General features: G+C 38.3%; 1 protein-coding gene across 1 annotated transcript in view; it reads right to left on the bottom strand.

Annotated features, from left to right (window-relative positions):
• Positions 1-25,303, bottom strand: part of POLR3A (RNA polymerase III subunit A) — a 55,804-nt gene that overhangs the window by 13,748 nt on the left and 16,753 nt on the right. Inside the window, exons 9-24 of the mRNA XM_044662796.1 lie at positions 24,570-24,673; positions 23,887-24,028; positions 22,429-22,569; positions 20,544-20,613; positions 19,590-19,717; positions 19,234-19,372; positions 17,829-17,993; positions 17,338-17,510; positions 16,318-16,429; positions 15,203-15,321; positions 14,049-14,186; positions 12,145-12,315; positions 11,638-11,751; positions 7,857-7,943; positions 7,685-7,767; positions 543-713 (exon numbers count right to left, since the gene is read on the bottom strand). Coding sequence (XP_044518731.1) covers positions 543-713; positions 7,685-7,767; positions 7,857-7,943; positions 11,638-11,751; positions 12,145-12,315; positions 14,049-14,186; positions 15,203-15,321; positions 16,318-16,429; positions 17,338-17,510; positions 17,829-17,993; positions 19,234-19,372; positions 19,590-19,717; positions 20,544-20,613; positions 22,429-22,569; positions 23,887-24,028; positions 24,570-24,673 — 2,057 coding nt within the window. The remainder of the gene's footprint in view (positions 1-542; positions 714-7,684; positions 7,768-7,856; positions 7,944-11,637; positions 11,752-12,144; positions 12,316-14,048; positions 14,187-15,202; positions 15,322-16,317; positions 16,430-17,337; positions 17,511-17,828; positions 17,994-19,233; positions 19,373-19,589; positions 19,718-20,543; positions 20,614-22,428; positions 22,570-23,886; positions 24,029-24,569; positions 24,674-25,303) is intronic.

Below are 25,303 nucleotides of genomic sequence, written 5' to 3'. Positions count from 1 at the left end.
AGCAAAACCAAAAGACTCCCTCTGGAAAGGGAGGCTCCCTTGAGGACCTCTCCTCCAGCTGACTACTTACTTTTTTAAATTGCATTTTGACACCACTGGCAACTGGAAGATAATCAGATAATCATAGGACCGAAGATTTAAAGGTCCCTAAGGGATTGTAGAAGACAAACTGTTCATTTTATGAAAGCCCAGGAGGGTCTGTGTCCAACTGGCAGGTGTCTGGAGAGGGATTAGAAGCCAGGCCTGCTCCCAGACCAAGGAAGCGGGAGAGCCAGGAGTGAGGGTGACAGCCTAGATACTGTGTACACCAGCAAAAAAAGTGGTCACACCCAGGTGCCACCTGAAGGGTAAGGCAGCATTTTAAAGGGCTCCAGGGGATCCCTGACACATTGTCCCCTCCAGCAGTGTCATTTATTCACATTCTCAGAGTCTCTTAGGTCTCTCAGGCTCTCTTATGAAAACTGGGGATAAGGGTACATAAATTCAGACTCTCCAGTTGAGTCAGATTGTGTGCAAGGGAAGCAAAGAAACAAGTGAAATACCTGATGGCTTTGGAGGCATTGATGATTTCTTTGATACGGGGTACTCCCAGAGTGATGTTCATGGAGGCAACGCCTGCAAAGTGGAAGGTCTTCAGGGTCATCTGTGTGCCAGGCTCACCAATGCTCTGAGCACAGAGCGCACCTACTGCAGAACCAGGCTCCATCTGTGCTCTGGGGAAAAGAGACAGGCAGAAAAACATGGAAATGCCAGTCAAGAAAAGAACATGCCAAACACCTGGGACAGCCTTCTTACTTCAGAAACAGCAGTAAGGCTCAGATTTCTATCTAAGAGCCAAGAAGGAGACAGTAATGGGCCAGGTGGTACACCTGCAATAGAGGATGAGGCTGGGCACAGGCATGACATGTGAAGACTCTAGAATGATGGGACAGCACACTAGGATGGCATCTTATGCTGTCCTGAAACTAAATCAGATACACACCTTAAATCTGTAGCAACTGAAAGGTCGTGAGGCTCTGGGAGAATAACCTCTAAGCTTAAAAACATCTACTTTTGACAAATCACTTTGGGAAGGTTTTTGGCAAGTAGAGCAAACATGAGTCAGATATATACATCTCTATCTTCTGAGTGTGGAAACTGAGCCACAAAATTACACAAAGGTAGCTAGATGTCTATCTACCTATTTTCTGTTTTTATTTAAAAAACACACAGACACACACACACACACACACATACACACACACCATTTACCTGTAATCTACCTAGACTCTAGAGAATGGCTGAACTGGGAAAGGAAATCATGACACTCCTACACTTTAAGAAATGCCAGACATGAGGAATTCTTAAAAAAAAAAAAAAAAAAAAAAAAAAAAGGAAGATCTGTATGAACAGATATAGGGTGAAGAAACTGGGAACAGGAGAATCATTCACCATGACTATAATGTTATAAATGAAAACAATCACAAAAGGCTGCTCAACTCAAAGGAACTGCAAGGACTAATCTTGGCTGATGAAATAGATTTCCATCCTTCTGGTAGGGAGCAAAAGGACAGATGTACTATTAGGATCACTTTCTTGGTCAGCTTTGCTTATTTTTTTTTTTGAATTTTTTTATCTTTATTGTTTTGTTTTTTTTTTAAACCCTTGTACTTCGGTGCATTGTCTCACAGGTGGAAGATTGGTAAGGGTGGGCAATGGGGGTCAAGTGACTTGCCCAGGATCACACAGCTGGGAAGTGGCTGAGGCTGGATTTGAACCTAGGACCTCCTGTCTCTAGGCCTGACTCTCATTCCACTGAGCTACCCAGCTGCCCCTTTATTTTTTTTTTTTTAACATTTATTAATATTCATTTTTAACATGGTTACATGATTCATGCTCCTACTTTCCCCTTCACCCCCCGCACTCCCCCCATTTGCTTAGTTTTTTTAAGTATAAAAGCAGTTTGATGAGGAAGGGGTGACATCTCAGGAAATGACTGTAATATTTAAAATAGGTGTCAATAAAACATTTTAAGAAAACCAACAACTGATGATATCCTTCATGATATATCGTCATGATATCCTGACATCGGTTTCTTAAAATTTCAATTTATATTCATTTATTTTCTTTCCCTTTCACCATTAGGGGAAAAAAAGAGAAAATTAAACCCTTGAGACAAATATACATAGGCAAGACAGACAAATTCTCACACTGGTTGGGTCCTAAACTGGTTCTCTCTGCCTGCCCCTTGAGTTCATCTCCTCTCTGCCGAGAGGTATCACACCTTAACAAAGATGCTTGGAAACTGTTAAGTCATTAAGAATCAGAGTTTTTAAGCCTTCAAAGTTGTTTGCCATACAATGTTATTGCTATCATAGAAATTATTCTCCTGGTTCTTCTCACTTTACTCTGTATCAATTTATACAAGGCTTTTAAGGTTTCTCTGAAACCCTACTGCTTAATTTCTTAGAGCAAACTAGTATTCCATTATATTCACATATTATAATGCATTCAGTGAATCCACAGTTGATGGGCACCCCTAAAGAATACAAAAAGTTGTGATATAAATATTTTTGTGTATACAGAATACACCTGACTTCTAAATGATTTATGCATATATTTTGTTTCAGCACATTATACATATTTTTTGTATGGTACCAACTAAAATACCTATTCCACAAGAGATAGAAATTATCTATTTTTCATCTCTAAATATCCAACTTTTGGAGAAGCCTAATGAAGCTATGGGATAATAAAGGAAGAAAAATAGTTTGTGAAACAAAAGTTTTGCTATGACCTTTTAAATAAATGATGATCAGGCCAAAGGAGTAATTATTCAGTTAAGTTGCTAACCACTAGGTGGGAAATACCTAGTAGAGTATCTGAGAAATCTGTTCTTAGCTTTATACTGTTTATTTAATATTATTTTCAATGACTTGCATAAGGACACAGATAGTATTCTCATCCAAACTGTAGTGGGCATTCTGGTAAGATTAAGATATTAGACATGAATGTCAGAATCTAAAAAGATCCTTGGCAAGTAAGGATGATGGGCTCAATCTAGTAATATGAAATTTAATGGAAAAATTTTAAATATACAGTGCAGTAGGCAATGATTAGATAGATCAACTGGGAAAAAAAGATCTGGTAGATTTTGTAAGCTTAGAACTACATATGAATCAATCATATTTTACTGCAGTTAAAACATTTAATGTGATTTAAGCTAATATTCAGGGGAAAAGTTTCTACAATGAGCAAGGTGACTCTTTCATTGTATTTTGCCCTGGTCAATCAATTAGTATGCATTTTATTAAACACTTACTATGCCAGGCACTATGTTAGGTCCTGGTGATATGAACATAAAGAGTGAAGCAATCCCTACTTTTAAATTCCAACAGATGACAAGTATATATAAACATCTTGCACAAATATAAAATACAAATACATAAAAAGTAGTTAAATTCAAGATAGTTTGAGGCAGTTCCTGTGCTGCATCTTAAAGGAAGAGAGATAAAACTTTGAGGCAGAATTAAGGAGGGAATTAAGTCCATGTAATGGTCATTGCAAGGATGTGGAATCAGTGGATGTGATTACATGAAGAAAAGAGAGATGGCCAATTTGAAAGGAGTGATCGATATAGGATATGGAGAACTATCTAATGAAGCAGAGGCCACATGGTGTAGGGCTTTAAAAGCTAAACAGAGAAATGTATATTTGCATTTAGAGGAAGACCATTGGGGTTGGCTGGGTAGGGAGTTTACATGTCAGGTTTGTGTTGAAAGAAAATGGCTTTGGGTATTCCAATTAAAATTATCCTGAGGGGGGCAGTTGGGTGGCTCAGTGGATTGAGAGCCAGGCCTAGAGATGGGAGGTCATAGGTTCAAATCTGGCCTCAGATCCTTCCTAGCTGTGTGACTCTGAGCAAGTCACTTAACTCCCATTGCCTAGCTCTTACCACTTTTCTGCCTTGGAACCAATACATAGTATTGATTCTAAGGCAGAAGGTAAGGGTTAAAAAAAAATTATCCTGAGAGATTGATTTTTGGGAAAGACTATCAGTTTACTAATTATATCAATAAAGTTTACTGATTAGGCCAGCATTATAATCAATAGTGACATAGGATAATGGCCCTCTAGATGACCAAAGTCCCTGAAAGCAAAGTCAGGCAGATCAATAAATACACTTTTAGGAGTTCATTATTCAGCCCCTCCCTTGAACATCTCTAACTGGTAAATAGCAAATTAGGAGGTGGTCCATCAAACTATTCTCCCCACCATATACCCATGTCATAGGGAACATACACATAGGAAAAGAACCATTGTTCCTCTCATTTATTAGCCAAATTCTGCTAAAAGGGAAGGCATTCTTTGGGATTCCTAAGGACGAAGAAAATGCCCAACACAAGAGACTAGATAGAATTTCTAACTTGGAATTATATGGTATTTCTCTCATATACAGGAATTGATTTGGAACTTCCTAATCTAGGTGACCTGTTGTAGGAATTAATACAGCATATGAAAAAGAAATTCTTACAAGTGTGAACCAAGGCAAGATATTTGAGGCTGTTAGGAGTACAATTAGGAGACTGCTGCAGTAATCAAGGTAAGTGGTGATGAAAGCCTGACTTAAAAGAGGAAGTTGTGTAAGTAATGAGAATGAGTAGGATGCATGGCTCACTGCAAAGATAGAAATGGCCAAGATTTGAAAATTTCAGAGATATGAATGGTGAGGGACAGCAAGGAGTACAGGGTAATGCTAAGGTTACAAACCCCAAACACTAGACAGACATAGGAAAGTTTGGAAAAGGGAAAGGCTTAGAGGGAAAGCAACAGTAAATTTAGTTTTAGACATGATATGTTTATGTCTCCAGGATGTCTAATTTCGAATGGCTAATGGGCAACTGATGATGTGGGACTGAAGCAGGGGACACATAGATCTAAAGGAGATCTAGAGCTAAGAGTCACCTGTATAGAGTTGATAGTTAAGCCTATGGGATCTGAGGGGAAAGAGAGGGAGACAGAAAGCAAGGAGATAGGACAAGCGGCAAGGAAAAGAGAAGAGAGAGAATGATGGGACCATAATAGAACCTTGGGGGAACAGTTGCATTTAGGAAGTATAGTATAGACCTAACATGTGAAATATGCAGCCTTAGCCAGATTAAAACATATTTCCTTCTGATTTCAATGTGTTGATGTATTAATTAAATATATTTATCATATAAATACAATTTTCTAAGTCCCACAGGAGTCCCAGGTACAGGGTAGCAATCTCTATTTCTATTTGAGCTTGATATTCCTGGCCAAAAAGGCTGAAAACGGGTGGCTGTATAGGTAGGAAGTGAACCAGTAGAGAGGAATGTCTCCGAAACCCTGAAAGAGTATAGAAGATTTGAGGGTAGTCAAAAGTGTCCAGTCCAACAGAAAGAGTGATAAAGCTAACGACTGAGGAAAAGACCATTGCCTTTGGCCATTAAGCTATGACTGGTAACTCAGAGAGAGCAGGCTAAGGTGTGTAATGAGGTGGAATTTAGACCACATTTGGGGCATCATGTTCAGTTCTTGTTGCCAACTCTGAGAAAGGACAATTCTAAGCTGAAGGGCATCTTAGAGGAAGGGAATAAGACTGGTGAAATAAATATTTATATCACCCCTCTGATAACCATCATCCAAATGTTAGCCATTACCCAATCAATCAGCAAAATGCTGATTATGAAGTGCTCACCGTGTGCCAGACTCTGTTAAGTGCTGGGAATACAAAGAAAAAGCAAAAACAATTTCTATTGTCATGAAGATGACATTCTTATTAATGGGGGAGAGAAATATACAAGTCTGACTATTCAAGAGAAATATGGAGAGGAGAGCAAGAGGCAGGGAGAAAATGGGCTGAGTGTTAAAGGAGGCTGGAGGTTCAAAGAGTTGGAGACTGGGAGGAAAAGCATTTAGACTTTGGGAAGGCAGGAGCCAGGAGATGGCACTGTCTTGGAGGGAAAGCCAGAAGAACAATAATGACAGACTAGCACATGTGGAGGAGAGGAAAATGTAATAATACTGGAATGGAGCAGGGCCAAATTGTCAGGAGCTTAACTGGTTGAAGGAGCTGGGAGGGTTGACCCTGGAAAAGAGAAGAATTAGGGGGTGCAGACATGAGAGCTATCTTCAAATACTTTAAAGGACCTGGGGGCTGACTCTTAACTTCAGGTAAGGAAAAATTCCCCAAGAGTTCCAGGTGCACAGAAATGGATTCGGCTGCCTCAGAAAGGAGGGGATCTGCCTTTTCCTGAGAGCTCAGTAATTTGAATATGTTGCTACTCTCTCTGAGGGTTACTCATCTGCCAAAGATGGTGATCTTTTCTCAGTTCCCATCCTTCTCATTCTCTGTTGCACTGGACACTGATGACCACCCTCTCATCCTCCATCTTTGCTTGAGTTTTCAGGACACTCCTCTTTTTCTGGTTCACCTCCTACCTTTGGTTGATTCTGGGCCAGGGAGTCAAACTCAATAGAAAATCCCTGTGGGCCACCAAGGGACTTAGTAAACCAAACATAATTATATATTTCTTCTTTTTTTCCCCTAAACCTTTACCTTCTATTTTAGAATTAGTACTAAGTATTGGTTCCAAGGCAGAAGAGTAGTCAAGGCTAGGCAATCATGTTTAAGTGACACTTGTCCAGGGTCACATAGCTAAGAGGTGTCTGAGGTCAGATCTAAATCTAGGACTTCCCATTTCCAGGATTGGCTCCTTATACACTGAGCCAACTACTGTGAACATAGGATTAACTTTCCCTTTGTCCACTTTTGAATTAATCAACAAACGTGAAGACACCCATACTTAACCCTAAAATAAGGGAAGTCCACAAACTACTTACTACAGGAGTTTACACCTCCAAAAGCAAGACACTCCTATTTAATGCCTAAGTTGGGGAGGTCTGCAACCCACATGCTAAAGTGAGTGACAACTCAGAAATGACTAACTGTCCCTTGGGCAGTCCTAAGCAAAGTTATAGACTGCAATTGGTCCCCATAAATTAAGGGAAGGCACAGGAAGTGACAAAAAGAAGGATCTTTAAAAGTGGCTGCAATTTTCTGTGAGTTTTTCGAACTATTTCGAAATTTGTGGAGGCTGGTAGAGGATCACTTTCCTCATTGTGGACCTGGGACTCTAGCATTTTCCCTTTTGGACTAAGATGTGGGTGAGTGAAAAGCTGACTCCTTTTCCTGGCTTCTGAGAAATTAGTTTCTGAAGGAGGCCGAATGGTTATTTGCCACAGGATCCTCCGGTGGAGGGCTAATTAGCCCAGCCTGAGTTGAGCCAGGCTTCAGAGAAACATTTAGGGTAATTAGCTAGATTTCTTACTCTACCCTCTTTCACATTTCTCTACTTTATTCTTTCCCTCTATTTTGTAAATAAAGCTACTAAATAAAAAGTCATTTTTGACTTGAGTTATAATTTCAACAACCACATTCTCTCATATTTTATTCAAACCATTAATTTTAACCCTTACACACATGCCCCTATTTCTTTTTTAATTAATACAGCAACACATTAAAATCATCCTGGAGATACTAAAGTGTTCTTAGCCAAGTAAAAGTCTGGATTCATGACTTCTGAGGTAGGGCCTTTCTTCCAACTCAGACTTTGTGAATCAGCACTGACATCAAGATGCTTCTAAATTAATTATCTCCTAACTTAAAACAGAATCTTACCTCATGTACTTGTCTCTACAGGTCTCAAGAAACTTTTCTATCTGGGTAGGAGTGATCCGATCCAATTGGTACAAGACACGTGGCTATAAGAGTAAAAATCAGAAGGAGAATTTGAAATAGGAGCAACACATTTAAAAAAACAATTGATTAAACTATCATGACAAGATATTACCTCTGTTGTTCCATTATCATTGATGCCATATTTATCTCTGGTTTTCTTGATCTTCTCAGAAACAATTTTAATAAATTTTTTTATTTCCTAGAAAATTAGAATTAAAATGGTGTGAATAACACATGTCAAATAACATGTCTTCCACTAATTTGGGAAACTTTTATTTCAATTTCACTCTGATGTATACTATGTAGTTATGAATTTAATGAAAGATGTGATTTAAGGCCAATGTTTTTACTACAAAGTGATTTCCAAAACCACTTTTGAAGGGTGAAACAGTACTTATGATAGGCAAACTCTATGGAAGACTTTCTCCATTAATTTTTTTTGTAGAGCACAGGTAATCCTGGGTTCTCAAAGGTTATGCCAGTGGAACAATAGTCTCGGGGTGCCACAGAGGCAGAAAGGCTACACAAACAGGCATGGTGAGAGACTCCAAGTCTATCTGAGGAACACTGCAATGCTCTTGGCTTCAAGAGTTTCCTCAGTGCTGGGTACTACAAAGCGATTATCTCATAAGTCACTGAGGAGCTGTGATCTGCATTGGTAGAGAGAGTAACCAAAACAAACTGAAAACCACAGGTCCTTAAAGAATTAACTTAGGTGGAACTTGTGTTAATCAAGTTTTTAAAGAAAATCTGTCAATTCCAAACCATACTGAACAATTCTGTTTTATGAGCCTAGCAGCACAAAACAGCAGCTATAATAAATGCCTGTTGAGACAGACATGGCCTCGATGTTGTCTTAAATGTGTATTTACCATCTTCTAAAAACTATCAGACAATTTCTTCCATGTTATGACTATAGAAACAGCTATGGCTGTGCTGCTAGTAAAGTCCTTTTTCCTCTTTAAATATATTTTTACTTATTTTGTTGAAGATTTTAATCAAAAGAAATTTTGAGTTCCAAATCCTCTCTCTTCTTCCCATCCCTCCTCTATTCCTTGAGAAGGCAAGCAATATGATATTAATTATACAAGTGATTTTTAAAGATAGTTTGGAAATTTGCCCTGGGAGATGTCATAGCTTCATGTCATGTGTGAAGCTATCTCATAGCTTCACAATTGTGACTATCTCTTCTGCTTTCTTAGATGTGTACACAGGTCAGGCTCATTAGGGCCAATGTTCTCAGTGGAAGTTTAGCCATACAGAAGTACAAAATAAACCATCTGATCTATAAACTTTAACATTTTAATGTTTCTTTTAAGAGAGAAAAAAAAGTAATTTCACACTGACATTGATGGTGGCTATTGCTTCCTGGCTGGCTTTATTAAAAGTCAATTTAAGTATCACAAACCCAGAGCTAGCCTTATACCTACTTCCTCTGCAGGGTTGTAACATAAGATGGGGCCTGCCTTTCAGAAAGGCACCATCTTTTCAGAAGCCCACTCAAAAAAAACCAGAACTGTGGAAAGGCTCCTTTTAATCAACATTAAAGCCCATATCTTTAAAGTTATCATGTTTGCTAGTCAGGATAAAAATTGAGAAGAACAACACACCCCCTTCCTTTCCTCCCTAATTGAAACTTTTATTCTCACTGAATTACAAGCTGGGATAAGGCAAATACTTGGCTTCTCCTCCCATTCAACAGGCCTTTCTCCCTGGTGACACTGTCAGGAAACTGGTATTTGGTCTTTGTACCAAGTCTACTTAAGGGATTGGAGGGATTTTTCTGTATCAGTTTCCTGAAGGGCTATCTAGGTGCTGAATGAGAGCTGGGGGCCCACGTTTGGGGATGGAAATGAGAAATAAGGTAAAATGGAGCATGTTTTATTTCACCTATAAGGAAAAAGAGTATATATACTGCATTTTTAATAGGCAAGGCATTGACAACAGAACCAGACTTTTGGTGACTACCTAAATGGACATGTTCCTAATAAATCTGTTAAAAGGAACAAATTTCTAGAGAAAAGGAGTTTGAGATCTGTGCAATGAAACTAGAAAGATGCTGGTTGAAGTAACTAAATCAACTAGAGGAGACCAATGTGGCTAGACACAATCTTCAATAGGCCCAGGCTCTCAGTCCATGGCTATGCCATGAGCAAGGTTTCTGACTATAGTTCTATAGTAACTATACTATAGTATCACTGGGCAGGACTGGAAGATGTCTTGTCAAACAGGGATGAGCTGGCCAGACCAGGCACTCTTGGCATTCAACTAATTCAATGTTATCTTTTTTTTTTTTTAAACCATTACCTTTTGTCTTAGAATCAACACCTGGGTTGGTTCCAAGGCAGAAGAGTGGTAAGGGCTAGGCAGAGTTAAGTTATTTGCCCAGGGTCACATAGTTAGGAAGTGTCTGAGCCAGATTTAAACCCAGGACCTCCCATCTCCAGACCCAGCTCTCTCTCAGAGAGTCACATAGCTGCCCCTCAATGTTATCTTTTTAACAGATAGTCTCATTAACCCTTTCCAAAAATAAAAAAGCAATCAAGACCAAAGAGAGACAAGTGAATCAAATTTCCAGGAATCCAAAGAAAGCATAAAAAAAACAGTAGAGAAATCAATTAAATTTCATATTCTTGTAAATAATTGTAGCTCCCAAGTTAATACATTTGTTCTTAAAAATGACAAAGCATGCCAAAAGCACTACTTCACTATGTATTTTATAACCAGTCTGGGTTAATGTCTTTAGGGACAAATAGAAAAAAATAACTAGAAAGATGAGAGAAACTAAAATGATAGTGCAACTATAATTTGCAAGTGTGAGCTAGATCCACTGGCAAAGGCTAGGAAATGCTCCTGGTTTTCCACTCCTTTAGAGTTCAGGAGAGTTTCCTTTACTTCTTCCACCCTACTAGTCAGTGAAATAAAAAAGGGACATTATCTGTTGAGATTTACCACTCTGCGTGTTCTTAGTTTACAGAGAGGTGTGAGTTTTTGAGCTATGTATGCTGTACTTTGAACACCTACTTGCCTGCTGGTCCATGTTGGTATTTGAATTGGTTGCACACGAGGTAAGGAAAAAGCTCTTTACATGGAGATCCTTGTTACTTTTATGCTTTGGAGCATATCAATGTAATAAGAACAGAAGGTGCTGAGAGTAGCTCAATGAAATTCAACCTTTCATCATTCTAGAGAGCTCAGAAGGCATCTCAAGGTAACATTTTTCTGTGTATAGGTAACATCTGGAAAAAATGAGGCTACTCAATGTTACAAATATATAACATAGTCATAGTCATCCCATAAGGAGGGGTCTACAGATTCCTTTGGATGCAGAATTACTGAAAGAAAAAAATAAGAAAGGTAGGAGGGAAGAATCAAAGAGTTGTTTTTTGTTTTTTTTTAAACCCTTAACTTCTGTGTATTGGCTCCTAGGTGGAAGAGTGGTAAGGGCGGGCAATGGGGGTCAAGTGACTTGCCCAGGGTCACACAGCTAGGAAGTGTCTGAGGCTGGATTTGAACCTAGGACCTCCCGTCTCTAGGCCTGACTCTCAATCCACTGAGCTACCCAGCTGCCCCCTCAAAGAGTTTTTAAAGTCATTTGTTTTACTTGCAGCATTCTTCTCTGATTGGTAAAGGAAATAAATTCAAGAGCATTTATAGCTTGAGTGAAAATTATAAACAAAAAAAGCCAAGAGATGAAATAATTCATGTTGGATAGAAAAACTTTGCCCAGGTAAACCAGACATTCATGAATATTTGACAATGGAACAAAGGACAAATATATAAATATTAAAAAAGGAAAAAACAACAAAATCTACCTATGAATGTTCTCAACTAAAGAATTTCTGAATGACAATCATGTTTGGGAAAACCCCAGCATCCAAAATTTCGTTTACCTGAAGAAAGCTTTCCTGGCAGCAGAGGAACTCATTTCTCTTCATGATTGATTCGGTTGTTAGCACCAATTCATTTTTACTGAGGGCTGGTTCACTCTGGCATGGGAAGACTGCCTCAATATTAAAATGGAATAAAACAGGAGTAGCATTAAATGAAAGAAAATTTCACAAAGAAACAAGAAAGTTAGCCTGCCAGTTTACACGGACCCTAAAATGTCACACAGCCATAGTCAGCTCCCCAATTCATAACAGGATTTTGTTTTCGCAACTGACTTTTAACAAACTGTCGGTGGTTCTAAGCAAGTGCTAAGTGTAATTCACATGGATAAAATCTCTTTTTGACAAAATCTGAACTTGTGCCTCAAAAGAGCATGACAGAAAATCCCAATGGAATGGTCAGGCACTAAGTTTTTCACCTAGCTGCTGTTTGTATCAGCACTTGCATGTTAAAGCTTTGTTCTTGCTCCAAACCCCAGCTCCAACTCCACAGGCTGTGTGAAATCTTACTTTGATGTTATCAAGGACTCTTTTGAACTCCAAGGGCTCATCTTTCCCCTCCATCGCTGCAGGATCCAAACCATCTCCACCATAAATAAATTGGATAATATCACCAGTAGAGCTTCGGACAGTCAGGTCATATTGTGAGCAGAGATCTTCGAGGGATTTCACAAGCCTTCTCTAAGGAAAGGGGAAGAAGAAACAAGAACACAGCTGCTGTGAAAGAAATATTTGTTGCTAAAGTGAATTTATTCAAATTTTCACAATATCTCACTCATAGAATAAACAAGATGCTCTTGGAAAATGCATTAAAAATGGCTCCAACCTCCTTAAATTAGAGGCAACAAGAGGAGTTCTCACTATGGATGTATTGAGATTTCAAATATGCCACAACCAATATTACTGTAGGTTTGCAAAGGTATGTGGAAATGACAAATTTTGGAGTGCACACTCTTTAAGCCCAGAGTTCTGTCTGAGTCAGCCTGAACTTTGCTTCATTTCCTAGGGTTTAAATTAATGCAATGGCTTTGCATTAATTAAAAAAAACCAATAAAAAAGTTGAGCCAGTTCTCTTGTATGCTCCTATATGCATTACTGAGGACTGGGACCAGGGCCCTTTTTGCAGACAGAGAGAAGAGGAGAATAAGGACAGTATTGTATCTGGAACAGCATATAGCAACTCTTTCCAGGAAACTCCAGGATAAAAAAAAACAAACCTTGCACTAGAATTCATTTGTTGTATGCTGACACATTGCTCTTGGAAATTTACCTTTTCTACATTGAAGAGGTAATGATAAAAAAACAAAAAACAAAACATTAAGGCAACAGTGATAAACACATTTCACAGCCCCTCAGGCTTCTGTCAAATCCAACTGGCATCAAAACTAGGAACAATTTACTAATAACGATTTTTAGTGGCATGGCTATGCAATGGAACAGGGTTGTGCTATAAGAAACAATAAATGAGATCAAAACATGGAGAGGGTTACAGGAGATAATATAAGCTCAGAAAGAAGAACAACCCACACAATAGCGATATAAACAGGAAGCACAATAAAAAAGAATACTGAAACACAGTGATGAGACACCAGGCCTGGAGATGGGAGGACCTGGGTTCCAATCTGGCTTCAGATATTTCCTGGCTGTGTGACCCTGGGCAAGTCACTTCACCCCATTTGCCTAGTTCTTGTCTTTCTGTCATACAGTGGAAGTAAGGCTTTTGGGAAAAAAAAAAAAAAAGGAAAAGTAACAGAGCAACAGGCAATGACAATGACCAAACTGTCCCCAAGAAGAACCTTGAGCTGCTTCTCTGCAGGGTAGAGGACTGTGGAGTTAGAATGCCACACAGCACACCAGACTGTTACTAGGTGGGTTCTTTTTCTGAAACACTTCTTTGTTGTCTCTTACATTCTTTGTTATAAAGGAAGATTCTCTTAGAGGAGGAGGCCAGTGTGTGAGGACACTCTGAAATATCAATGCAGTAAAAACAAGATATCCGCAGGATGCCCAAGCAGCCAGAGTTTAAGGAGATGGCTCTCTCGGTAAGTCCCTGAAGCTCAGGCTCTGCTGATCAGATGTCTGCTTTGTTAGAACATACAGCCTAGCTTGCACAACTCTCTCATTCTCCCATGAGAGGTTTGTCCTTCTGGAATGGGATGCATCCTGGAGGGGACCCAAAAAAGGCTACAGCCCACGCTGCTCATTTAGTTGCTGTGTGGATGGAGGCTGGCCATGCGTTGTTCCTGTGCCCTTGTGTTTGCATCATCCCTGATCCCCATCAGTCTAGATGAAAGAGTTGGTATTAAAGGACCTACTGTGCTAATAGATTGTCTTTTATAAGCCAAGACTAGACAAATTAGTGGACATATGGTAGATATACAAATACTTGAGGAGTCTGTCCTTTTTCTAGTTACCTGCATGTATCCTGTCTCGGCTGTCTTGACAGCAGTATCAACCAGCCCTTCCCGGCCAGCCATTGTATGGAAGAAAAACTCCGTTGGTGTCAAACCAGAATAAAAGCTGTTAGCAACAAAACCTTTGGCAGCTGGAAGCTATAAAGAAGAGGAGAAAAAGAAATAAAGAGAAACACAAACACAGAATTTTAGCATCGGAAGAGACCTTCAATGATTGTTCAGGAGATATGATAAGATCAGGGAAAAAGACCTAAATTGTAGTCGGAGGCCTAGAGTCCAGGTGCTCCTGCCATTCCCCTCCTCTTTGATTAAGGGAGACAGAACAGATGCTCTGCAATGTTCATTCTAGCTCAAACTCACATGAACCCTCTCATTTTATAGATGAGGAAACTGAGGCTCATAAATAAACAGACTTTCCCAATGTCCCACAGTTAGTGACAGACCCAAGACTAGAACTCAGGTCTCCTGATTCTCAGCCATGCTTAGTTACCAATATTGCAAATTCTCCTTCTAAGGTTTATAATTGTGAAATACAAGTATCCCTTCTACATCATGACTTTTCCCATTGCTATTTGGATATATCGTGGACTGGCATAAACTAAATGGGAATCTTGGGGGACTTTGGCAGAAAACATAGGCAACATATGAAGGCCAGTAGACCACAGAGAAAAAATTTAGAAACTCAGAAATGCATAAAATTTTGTGGGTTTTTTTGTGTCAAAAGTATTTGGTACTGGGTAAGAAATGGAAAAGTAAATCAGTGGAACAACAGACACAGCAAATAGTAGTAAAAGTTTATAGTAACCTTGTGTTTGACAAAAGTAAAGATCTAAGCTTTTGGGATAAGAAATCACTATTTGGTAAAAGTTGTTGGGAAAACTAAAAAGCAGTCTGGCAGAAACTAGGTACAGACCAATTATCTCACACCATTTACCAAGCAAGATAAGACCAAAAGGGATACGTGACCTAGGCATAAATGGAGTAAGTAAGTTAGAAGAATAGGGAACACATAACACATAACCTATCAGATTTATGGCTAGGAACAGAATTTATAAATAGCTAATATCATATTGAAACCAATGTCACCTATTACAGACCTCAGTCTAAGTTCCTGATAGGTTTTCTTAAACCTCAGCTGTTCTATTCATGCTTACCTTGGAGTGCTTCTCGAAGTGAGGTAAGGACCTATTCTCAAAACCATCAGGCACTCGAGAGCCACTGATGGCTTGCTGTCCCACACAAGCAATCATTTGTGATATATTAATGAAAGAACCTAAAGAAAACAAGTTAGGAATCCAATATGAAGCCTAGGTAGTCTCTGATCACAAAAGATATTTTAACTATATTTTTAAAAACTCTCAAGTCAATGTTAAGATACTCCTGTAGATTTGGAACTATGTACAAAAAGCTATCACACTATGAATATCCTTTAGCTCTACTGTGACAGCTACTTCATCTTATTATACTCAAAGAAATCAAAGAAAGGGGAAAAGGGCTCAGTTAAAAGATATTTATGACAAAAAAAAAACTGGAAACTGAGAAGATGTCCATCAACTGGGGAATGGACAAACAAGTGGTGGTTTTGATTGTGATGGATTACTCTTATGCTATAAATGATGCAGGGGATGGTTTCAGAGAAACCTGGGAATGAGCTGGTGCAAAGGGAAGTGAGTAGAACCAGGAGAACAATTTATATAAAAAAATCAATAATGAAAAAGGTAATCAACTCTGAAAGTTTGTAACTGACCAACACAATCACCAAGCATAATTCCAAAGGTCTCATGATGAAACATGCTATTCACTTCCAGATAGAGAGCTGACAGATTAAGAGGGCAAAATGAAGCATATTAAAAAAATTTGGGGAATATGACTAATGCAGGAATTTCTTTTACATGACAATATATATTTGCAATGGTTTTTGTTTTTCTTATTTTCTCAATGTTTAGGGGAGGGAAAAGAGGGAGAGAATTCAGAATGGAAAATAAAATTGAATTTTAAAAAAGATACACCTGCAGGTTCCTGAACAAAATTTTGTTCAAAGACTTCTTTAATACTTAGAACTATAGTAATATTTGGATATTATTTTAAATTCCTTCCAAGGAAAGTAGCTAATCTTCCCCTATTCCATTCTTAAAAACTAATGACTTGTCATTAGTCGCCAAAATATACCCTTAAGAAAGTTGTATATTTTGTCTCCAAACTGTAAAAAACCCAAAATGGGAATCACTTCAAGAGAATTGCCAAGAAGCCCTTTTCCTGATGAACTTACCTTTTGAACCACAAAGGGCCATGATCAGGGGGCTGTTGCTTTTATCCAGCTCTCGGAGGCAAGCACTACCAGCATGGTCTCGGATTACAGAGAGTTCCTTAAGGATTAAAGCCTAGGATTTCCACAAAAAGAGACACATATGGATTTGGGTATAACACATATCAGTTATGAGTATGACAAATTCTAAAACTACTGAAACAGTGAATTATCTCTATATATTTTTAATCCAACCCTTTAAAAAGACCCAGTGGATATCTAGTGCTTGAATCTGCCCCAAAAATGGACAATTCAGATGAATTAATCAAATGTTTGTGATTTGAAGAAATTCCTCCACAGTGGAAGCCATCTAGTGCTTTTCTAGTGTAAGATATTGTCTGAAAAGGGGGGAGGGGGAGAGGAAAACCAAAAGCTATTCTATTCTATATTTAAAAAACATTTCATCAGAATATTAACACCTACCAGTGTTAATGCCACCTAACCAAATCTAGGTGATAGGTGGTAATGTGATTAGAAAAAATGGGTTGTTTTCTACAGTCAATCTCTTTTAAAAACTGTCCACTTCCAAAAGCAGTAATGTTTGCTTCTACAGTCATGATGTGTTGATGTGTCCAAGCTGAAGATGGACCACAAATGCTAAGAAACAATTCCAGAATGGACCCCCCAAAACTCAGATGAAACTCGAGCAACACCAAGTGGCCAATGAACAAATATTTAAGGTCTCCTGACCTTGGATGTTAGAGGCGGGAGGGACATAATCCTAACTTAGACATAATTTAGTTCTCACTGTCCACATCAGGAAATTGAGATCTTTAACAGTTAAAGTGAATAGCCCAAAGCTATAACTGAGAGTCAGGACTAGAATCCAGGTCTAATGACCACTGGAGAACAGTGCTTCTTCAGCTGTACTGTGTCTCTTCAGAATCATTAACCTAACAGACCTACTTCCTACCCACTAGATTCACCAAACAGAGGTCTACAATGTACCAAATAGAAGCAGAGATGAATCCTCAACCCCCTCACCTCCAATGTCTCCTCTGCAGTGCACCCAGGCTGCTGCTGCAGTTTGCCTGTATTCAATGCTTCAATATATTCATCGCATTTTTTGTAGCCAGCATTCAGTAATTCATACTTGGCTTTGAGCAGTCCCTGACCTGGTGTGACATCACCAATCCCAATCGAGAAGCCTCGGTTAGCTACAGTGCAGAAAAGAAGGTAAAGATACCATGGATCTTATTTATTGAAATACTATGCAGTCATTAATTCACAGAATATCTTGCAATTTAAAAAGAGGTAAATCCAGATTTAGAGAGAAATAAGTGAATGTTCAGCTGATTCTAGTGACAGACATGAATAATTTATCCAAGTTCACTTTTGAAGAAAGCAACACTGCTAAAACAGTGAGAACGGCAGCTTTCCATTTGTCACTTTATTTAGCTTTCCAGTGTGAAGGTTTAATGTGTGAATTATTTGTTATTCACACTGATTCCTATGAGGGACTTTTAAGTACTCACACAGATAAACAGGTGCCAGCCTAGCGAGCCGGGACATTGCATCGGCAGCTTCAGTCTGCCCCCAATCTCTCAGCAAAATGTAAAAGATGTTATTCTTGGATCCTGATCCTAAAGTTCCTTTGTCCATGCTGCCACTCATTAATTCACTGTTCTGGATGGTCACATCTGCAAGAAGACCAGAGTGTTCTCAGAAGTTGTCTTTGGTGTGGGGAGGAAGAAAAGGACTTTATGGTCTGACCAGTTTGTTAAAAACTAAAAGCAATTCTACTGACCAAACTTGGAAAGAAGAACCACAAACAGATAAGGAGAGAGTCCAACATTTCAAAGATCACATGGTGTGATTTCTCCAGAAGCCTTCAAAATATTGTTATTTTAGAGCGAGGAGAGGGCAGGTGACTCTCAGACAACCTTCCTAGGACATAAAATTCAAATCCTTGGCTGGAAGAAGCAGAGTGTGAATGTGAAGGCTTTAATGGAGAAGGCCACAGAGAATGATAAGATTTAGTGATAGCAGAGTGAGACATCTTGCCGAACCCTCCATCTTTCAGATGAAGGAAATGACTCCCAGAGACACAGGTCATACATCTAATAAGCAGAATAAAACCCAGATCCTCTGACTCCAAACCCAGGATTCTTCCTACTCCTTTCTTTTTAATTAGTAATGTGTGCTAACAATATGCAATTTGAGCTCAAGCCTAGGTTTTAAGGCTTATAATTTGCTTTCATTTGAACTGAAGCCCCTGAAAATCACGGGAAAATACACAGAGTAATCTTTGTCAATTCCTGTTTTTAGGCAATAACAAAAAAAACTTAAACCTACTGAACACAAATATCATAAACTATACTGTCCTTTCAATTCCAGACTTTTGGTAGGTAAGCATTAAGAAGTTGTTGATGTTTATGACAATTGTGTATTTTGTGAAAAATATGTTAACTGTGAGATGTAATTCTGTAGTCTTCTCCAAGATAAAGACTTGCAGTATGGTAGTCTAATAGCAGGAATGCAAATAAAAAAAAAAAAAAAAAGAAAGAAAGAAAAAGAAAAGAAAAAGAAATGTCTAAGGGCTCAGAAAAACTTTTAAAATGTCTCCCTTTCAAACTAATATTTGAAATGGAAGAACATTGATCCTTTTCCCCTCCCTAGTCTGAACATATTAAAACGCAAGTGTTGGGGGCAGCTGGGTAGCTCAGTGGATGGAGAGCCAGGCCTAGAGATGGGAAGTCCTGGGTTCAAATCTGGCCTCAGACACTTCCCAGCTGTGTGACTCTGGGCAAGTCACTTGACCCCCATCGCCTAGCCCTTACCACTCTTCTGCCCTAGAACCAGTACTGGTTCTAAGGCAGAAGGTAAGGGCTTAAAACAAACAAATAAATAAAATAAAACACAAGTGTTAGCTTAACTCACAGGAGTCATTAACACAGAGATCCTCTCCACGGCCACAATACTGCTTGCCCTTTGTTCGAAGGTTGGCTCTCACAGGATTCTCATCACTGGGCTGAAGGATGAGACTGAAGACTTGTTTTCCAGTCCACAGGGTAACAGGCTGAAAATAAGAAACATCAGGATAAAGAATCATCAACTTAAAGAGTTTCTTTATCACATTTTGTGAAATAAAGAAATCATGAATTTATTATTACATCAGTGAAGTTGGCTTCAGGTTCAAATCCTTGTGTGATCAGCTACAGATCTACTTTACAGGTTTGGGTTATATACAATCTAACAATAAATGCATACAAGAGTCAACAATTCTAGAAACCAACCTTTAAAATTGTTGGGGGTGGAAGGCGAACTTTAATCTTCTCATCCTTACCAACTAGAATGGAAGCAATGATCTGACAAGCTTTAGCTCGATCAAAGAAAGTATCTTTAAGTGTAAGAAGATAGGCACCTAGAAGTATTTAAAATATAAAAGGTAGTAGTTAGCAAAAAAAAAAAAAAACAAAACACATCCAAAACAACATACGCTGATCATATTTAAAGATAAATTTTGGAAGTCACTAAAAGAAAAAATACTGGAGGCATCTGTACTGATAAACCTACTAATTAACACAGCTGACATTTATATAGTGCTTTACATTTCATTCAATTTATTTATTTATATATATATATATTTTAAAGCCCTTATCTTCCAACTTAGAATAAAATGTACTGGTTCTAAGGCAGAAGAGTGGTAAGAGCTAGGCAATGTGAGTTAAGTGATTTGCCCAGAGTCACCCAGCTAGGAAGAGTCTGAGGATTTGAACCTAAGACTTGCTGTTTCTAGGCCTGGCTCTCAACCCCACTGAGCCACCCAGCTATCCTTGCTTTACATTTTACAAAATACTTTCCTAATAAGTGAAGAAAAACAAATGCAAAATTTTGGCAAAGATTGTTTCTGGATATACTTAATAACTACCCCTACCACTAAGACACTCAAGCAGGAGTCACAAGACTTGGTTTTCAGCACTAGTTCACCCATTCTCTAGTTTTGTGACACTGGACAAATCACTTTCCCTCAACTGGCCAGTTTCCCTGTCTGTAAAATGAGGAAGTAAGAATAACCTGTATAGTTTGTTTTAGCTCAAACATTTGATGGCTCTTTGAACCTATGTTTGAAATACACATTATTCTGAAAATAGTTTTTAGAAAAATGAATCTCTTTGAACAGCTTACATTATTATATATGTTTAGGCATAGTTCCCCCTCCTCTCCCAAATGTACTGCACCTGACACACCTGTTAAGAAATCCTGAATAGCAGCAATGAGTGGTTCCCCATTTCTTGGTGTTACCAGGTTTGCTTTTGTCTAAAAGAGTCAAAGATCAAGCACATCATAATTCACCCAATGTTAGAATCATTTGCAACAATTCCTCAAAGGGTTTACAAAAGGAACGCTTTCTTTTTCCCATATTGCTTAACTACTTGTCATCTACATCTCAGCAACATCCCCCCCAAATCAATTCTTTGAATAATGAAATACTGCTATCTACAGTACTCTTAGCAAGGACTATTCCTACAACAAAGGCATCAGTCTTAGTTATTGGAATTGCTTAGAATCTATGTTACATTCCCTATTGGAAAAACACAAGGAGGCAGCTGGGTAGCTCAGTGGATTAAGAGCCAGGCCTAGAGACGGGAGGTCCCAGGTTCAAATCTGGCCTCAGATACTTCCCAGCTGTGTGACCCTGGGCAAGTCACTTAACCCCCATTGCCTAGCCTTACCACTCTTCTGCCTTGGAGCCAATACAAAGTATTGACTCCAAGACGAAAGGTAAGGATTAAAAGAAAAGAAAAGAAAAGCACAGTAAATGTCCAGTTTTCCAAATAGTAACACCTATCTAGCTCATTTATCTCAAGGTCCCTTTGCTCCTGACCTTAATTTGGGTTGGGGTTAGGCCATAGCTAAGAACTCCAAAAGCGAACACAAAGACATGATGTGCTTTTTAATCACAGACAAGTCCCTAAGGCCTTTACTTGGAGTCTTACTTACCTTCTTTTTAGATACAAGACTAACAAGCTTAATTATCTCATTCTTCAGACTACAGTGAATGAGAAGCAGCCAGTTAGAATCATGTAATGTCTATTAGTGGGAAAGTGTGGCTAAAAGTTCAGAACATGACAGGATAAGCGGGTGCTGTTAAAGGCAGGTACAAAGGGCAGCTTAGAGAGGAAGAACCAGGTAACACTAGGAAAAAAAGGCTTAAGAACTATATACCTTAGTAGTTTGGAGCCATTTTGTGAAGGATTGAAAAAAATCTATATAGATTAATGGTTTCTGAGGGCATCACTAGATAATAAGTAATGCTTAATGGCAATATGATTAAAATATCATCAAAAAAGTTCTTATCATAGTAGATTCTTTTAGAAGGCAGAGAAGCATAGCATGTATTGTGGAATAAGTTCTAACCATTCAAATAGAACAATATTAGAGGTTAGAAGAACATATTTAAGTTATATGGAGAATTAATTCATATGGAATATCTTATTTCCTGATAATACTCTATAAATGAAGACATACAGATGAGAAGAGGCAGTAAGCACAGCCCAGCAGACAAAGAGCCAGCATCAGAAAGGAAGATGGGGGTTCAAACTCCATCTGACACATAGTGTGTGTGACTGTGATCCTGGGCAAATAACTTAACCTCTTAAGAGTCCTAGGCAAGTCTCTTAAGACTATGAGTAGATGATCTATACTGGGAGAGGGAGTTTTCTAGGAGTTCCTATCTCAATGAAATCATAGATCTGAACTACAGCAAAGAAAAATTTGGCTTTTATAAGCTTTATTGCCATTTTGCTATATTTTCTCAGAGAAATCCATCTGTAATGATGGGGGTGAGGAAGAAGAATGTTATTTCTGATAACCTTCCAAATCCTAACACCCAAGTGTGGACCATGGTTTACAATTAATATAACCAATCAATTTTACATAGGGAGAAGACACAAGAAGAGTTAAAGGTTAAAACCAATTAATTGGTAAACTAGGAAGATAAACTATGTGGCTTCCCTGGATTAATGTCTGTTTCCAAGGGAAACCTTTCAAGGAGTCCATGCCAAAAAGTCATGGTCTTCCAGGTAAGATGTACTACTCTTCACTTCTGGACAAACATTGGCATCCACTTACCCCCATCAGAACAAGAGCCTCTGCTTTAGCTTCTTCAGTTTGAGGCAAATGAAGGTTCATTTCATCTCCATCAAAATCAGCATTGTAGGGTGTACAGACACATTCATTAAATCTGAAGGTTCGGTGTGGTTTTACTCTTGCCTACAAAAAGGAAAATATCTATGTGGATATTTTTCTTTTGGACTAAATGAGTTCATCTTAAAATGATTTACTAAAGAATGGGATGCTATGGCTCTCAGAAATAGATTTCTGGCTATTTTATTAGTCACAGAGATTAGTTATATAACATTTTCATTTGTAGGACTCTAATAAAAGTTCAAAGCTGGAATGGACCTGGAAGTTCATATAGTCCAACTCCTATCACTTTACAGTTGAAGAGACAGAGGGTCACTCAAAGAGCTTGACCTGCATTGCTCAAGACACACAAGAAGCACAAACTTAGGTCTTCATATTCCAAATCCAGCATTCTTCCTACTAAATCACAATTCCCAGTAGCAATTTTCAAGGAGGTCTAAGGAGGTCCATTAAATTAAAATGGAATGTGAATTTGCCATTATTTGGTATGATAATTGAAATACTCATAAAAAACTAAAACACTTCCACCCTGGGGGGTGGGGGGGGGAAGCTAGGTGGCTCTGTGGATAAAAAGCCAGACCTGGAGAAAAGGAGGTCCTGGGTTCAAATATGGCCTCAGACATTTCCTAGCTATGTGACCCTGTCACTTAACCCCCACTGCCTAGCCCTTACTGTTCTTCTGCCTTAGAACCAATACTCATTTTATTCTAAGAGGTAAGGTAAGGGTTTTAAAATATCCCAACAGCCTCACCCCACCCACTGAACTATAATTCTACAAATATATTAAAACTACTTTTTTTGTGGTTTTGCATCATCTACTTCAAAAACCCAATTCTCCCCCCAAAAGCTTTAAAAGGTTGCTTATGCAAACCCTTTACAAAACATGTTAGTTTATGTTATGTTTACAAATTTAACTTCTTCAAAGATATGTTTGTAAATATCTTATGAATTAAAGTTGCACTTTAAATCTTCCCCTTTAAATCTTCTTTAAAAATTACCACTGTCATTCTGAAACCAATTACAAAGTAAGTAAGGAAGCTAATGTCTTAGTTAAAGGAGTACTAAAAAGATAAATTATTTCAAGAACCATGGCTTCTGAACTTATTAAAATAAAAAATTTCAGGAAGTAAAGTGAATTTTCTGGTATTTCATACATAGAGTTTCTTTCATGCCCTTTGATCCATGAGATCATTCCAATTACATTTTTTAACTAGTCACTGTATTTACTGCCTCAAGATAATACTGTGTTGTCAAGATTCACAGAACTGAAGAGAAATTGAAGCTTCAGAAAACAAGAGGGAAGGGAAGGGAAGTTTTGAAAATGTGCTGAGATTCCAAGAGGGCTTCCAATGAACAGAAAATAGAGAGTAACCCTATACTCACTAAGTGAGCCATGATGCTCAATTTGTGTAGTGATGGCTGCCGATTAAATAACACCACGTCACCGTCTATGAGATGTCTCTCTACGATGTCACCAAACTTGAGCTCCTGGGCCATCTTCTCCCGATTTCCATACTTTAGAAACCTTGGGACAAAAATCAAGCTTTCTGAGGAAGACCCTTCACTCTCCCCAAAATCAAAGCTTAAGAGATAACTAAGAATGGCTTATCCCTTCGATGATTTTTTTTCATATATGAAGTCTCCGAAAAGGAAAGTACAAGTAGCCTGGAGTGCGTCCTCTTTGGAAAAGCTAAGCAAATGAAACATGTTCTGACTATATAAGAATTCAGAAGAATTAGGTTTTCTGTACTAGTTAATACACTATTATATTTTCACTGTTTGAATTAAAAGAAAAAATTCACAACTGAATAACTGAGCTACAATATTCAAAGGCCAAAGATGGTAAATGATATATTTTTTGTCACAGGGCAAATAAAGCACTAACATCATTATATTTCAATATTAAAAAATTCTTAAGTGCAAATATAGCATAAATTTCATGAGACTCAATGAGGAAATAGAAAATTCCAAATTATGAAATTAAGTTCTGTGGCTGAATATTATAACAACTCAGTTATAAAACTTTAGACATCAAAAGGCAGAAAAATCTAATCAAAAGACAGTACCTTTTCATTTGCATGTGTCGTTGCTGAATGAAGTTGGCTCCTGGGTGAACTTCAGGACCATTTCTAACAAGTTTCCTCATAAAATTAATGTTTGCTTTATTTACCTGAAGGACAACATGAGAAGGAAAAAAAAAAAAGAAATTCTGAGTTTTTTTATGAACGGTCTAAAGCAGTGATGTGATGGGCAAACTTTTTAAAGAGGGGGCCAAAGAAAAGGATGCTCATCTGTCAGTCTGTTTCTAAGGCAACTCTTTCGAAGCTTCATTGCATTGTATCCTACTCATTGTATTTGTCAGATTAGGAATAATGTCACGCAGCCGGATAGGACATTTCAGGGGGCCGTTGTTTGCCCATCACTGGTCTAAGGAAATAATAATTAGGAAAAAAAGAATCCCCCAGGCAGTTCACTACCTGAACTCCTTGAAAAGTGGGCAAAATTGTTTAGGGAAACATTTATTGTATATTTTTGCTACTAAAAAGTGTTAAATGCATGACTCCAGCAATCACAAATTCATTTTTTTTTGCATGATATGAAGACTGGTACCAAAGAAAACTCCAGCAATTTTAATGGAGAAACTAAGTGATATGGATTCTTAGTAGGCTCTTTCAAACATGTTTCTAGGTCTAGAGCTAATTATGAACAACCAGGGAGGAAGTGCATTACCTTTTCCCAGTATTATTCCACAGATATATCTAGTTCATTATTAAAAGTACCCTATTATGAGTATAACATA

Source organism: Gracilinanus agilis, chromosome 2 (assembly GCF_016433145.1).
Source record: "Gracilinanus agilis isolate LMUSP501 chromosome 2, AgileGrace, whole genome shotgun sequence".
In the NCBI taxonomy this organism is placed as follows: domain Eukaryota; kingdom Metazoa; phylum Chordata; class Mammalia; order Didelphimorphia; family Didelphidae; genus Gracilinanus; species Gracilinanus agilis.
The sequence above is the reverse complement of the archived record's forward strand: the minus strand, read 5'-3'. Positions and strand labels throughout refer to the sequence as shown.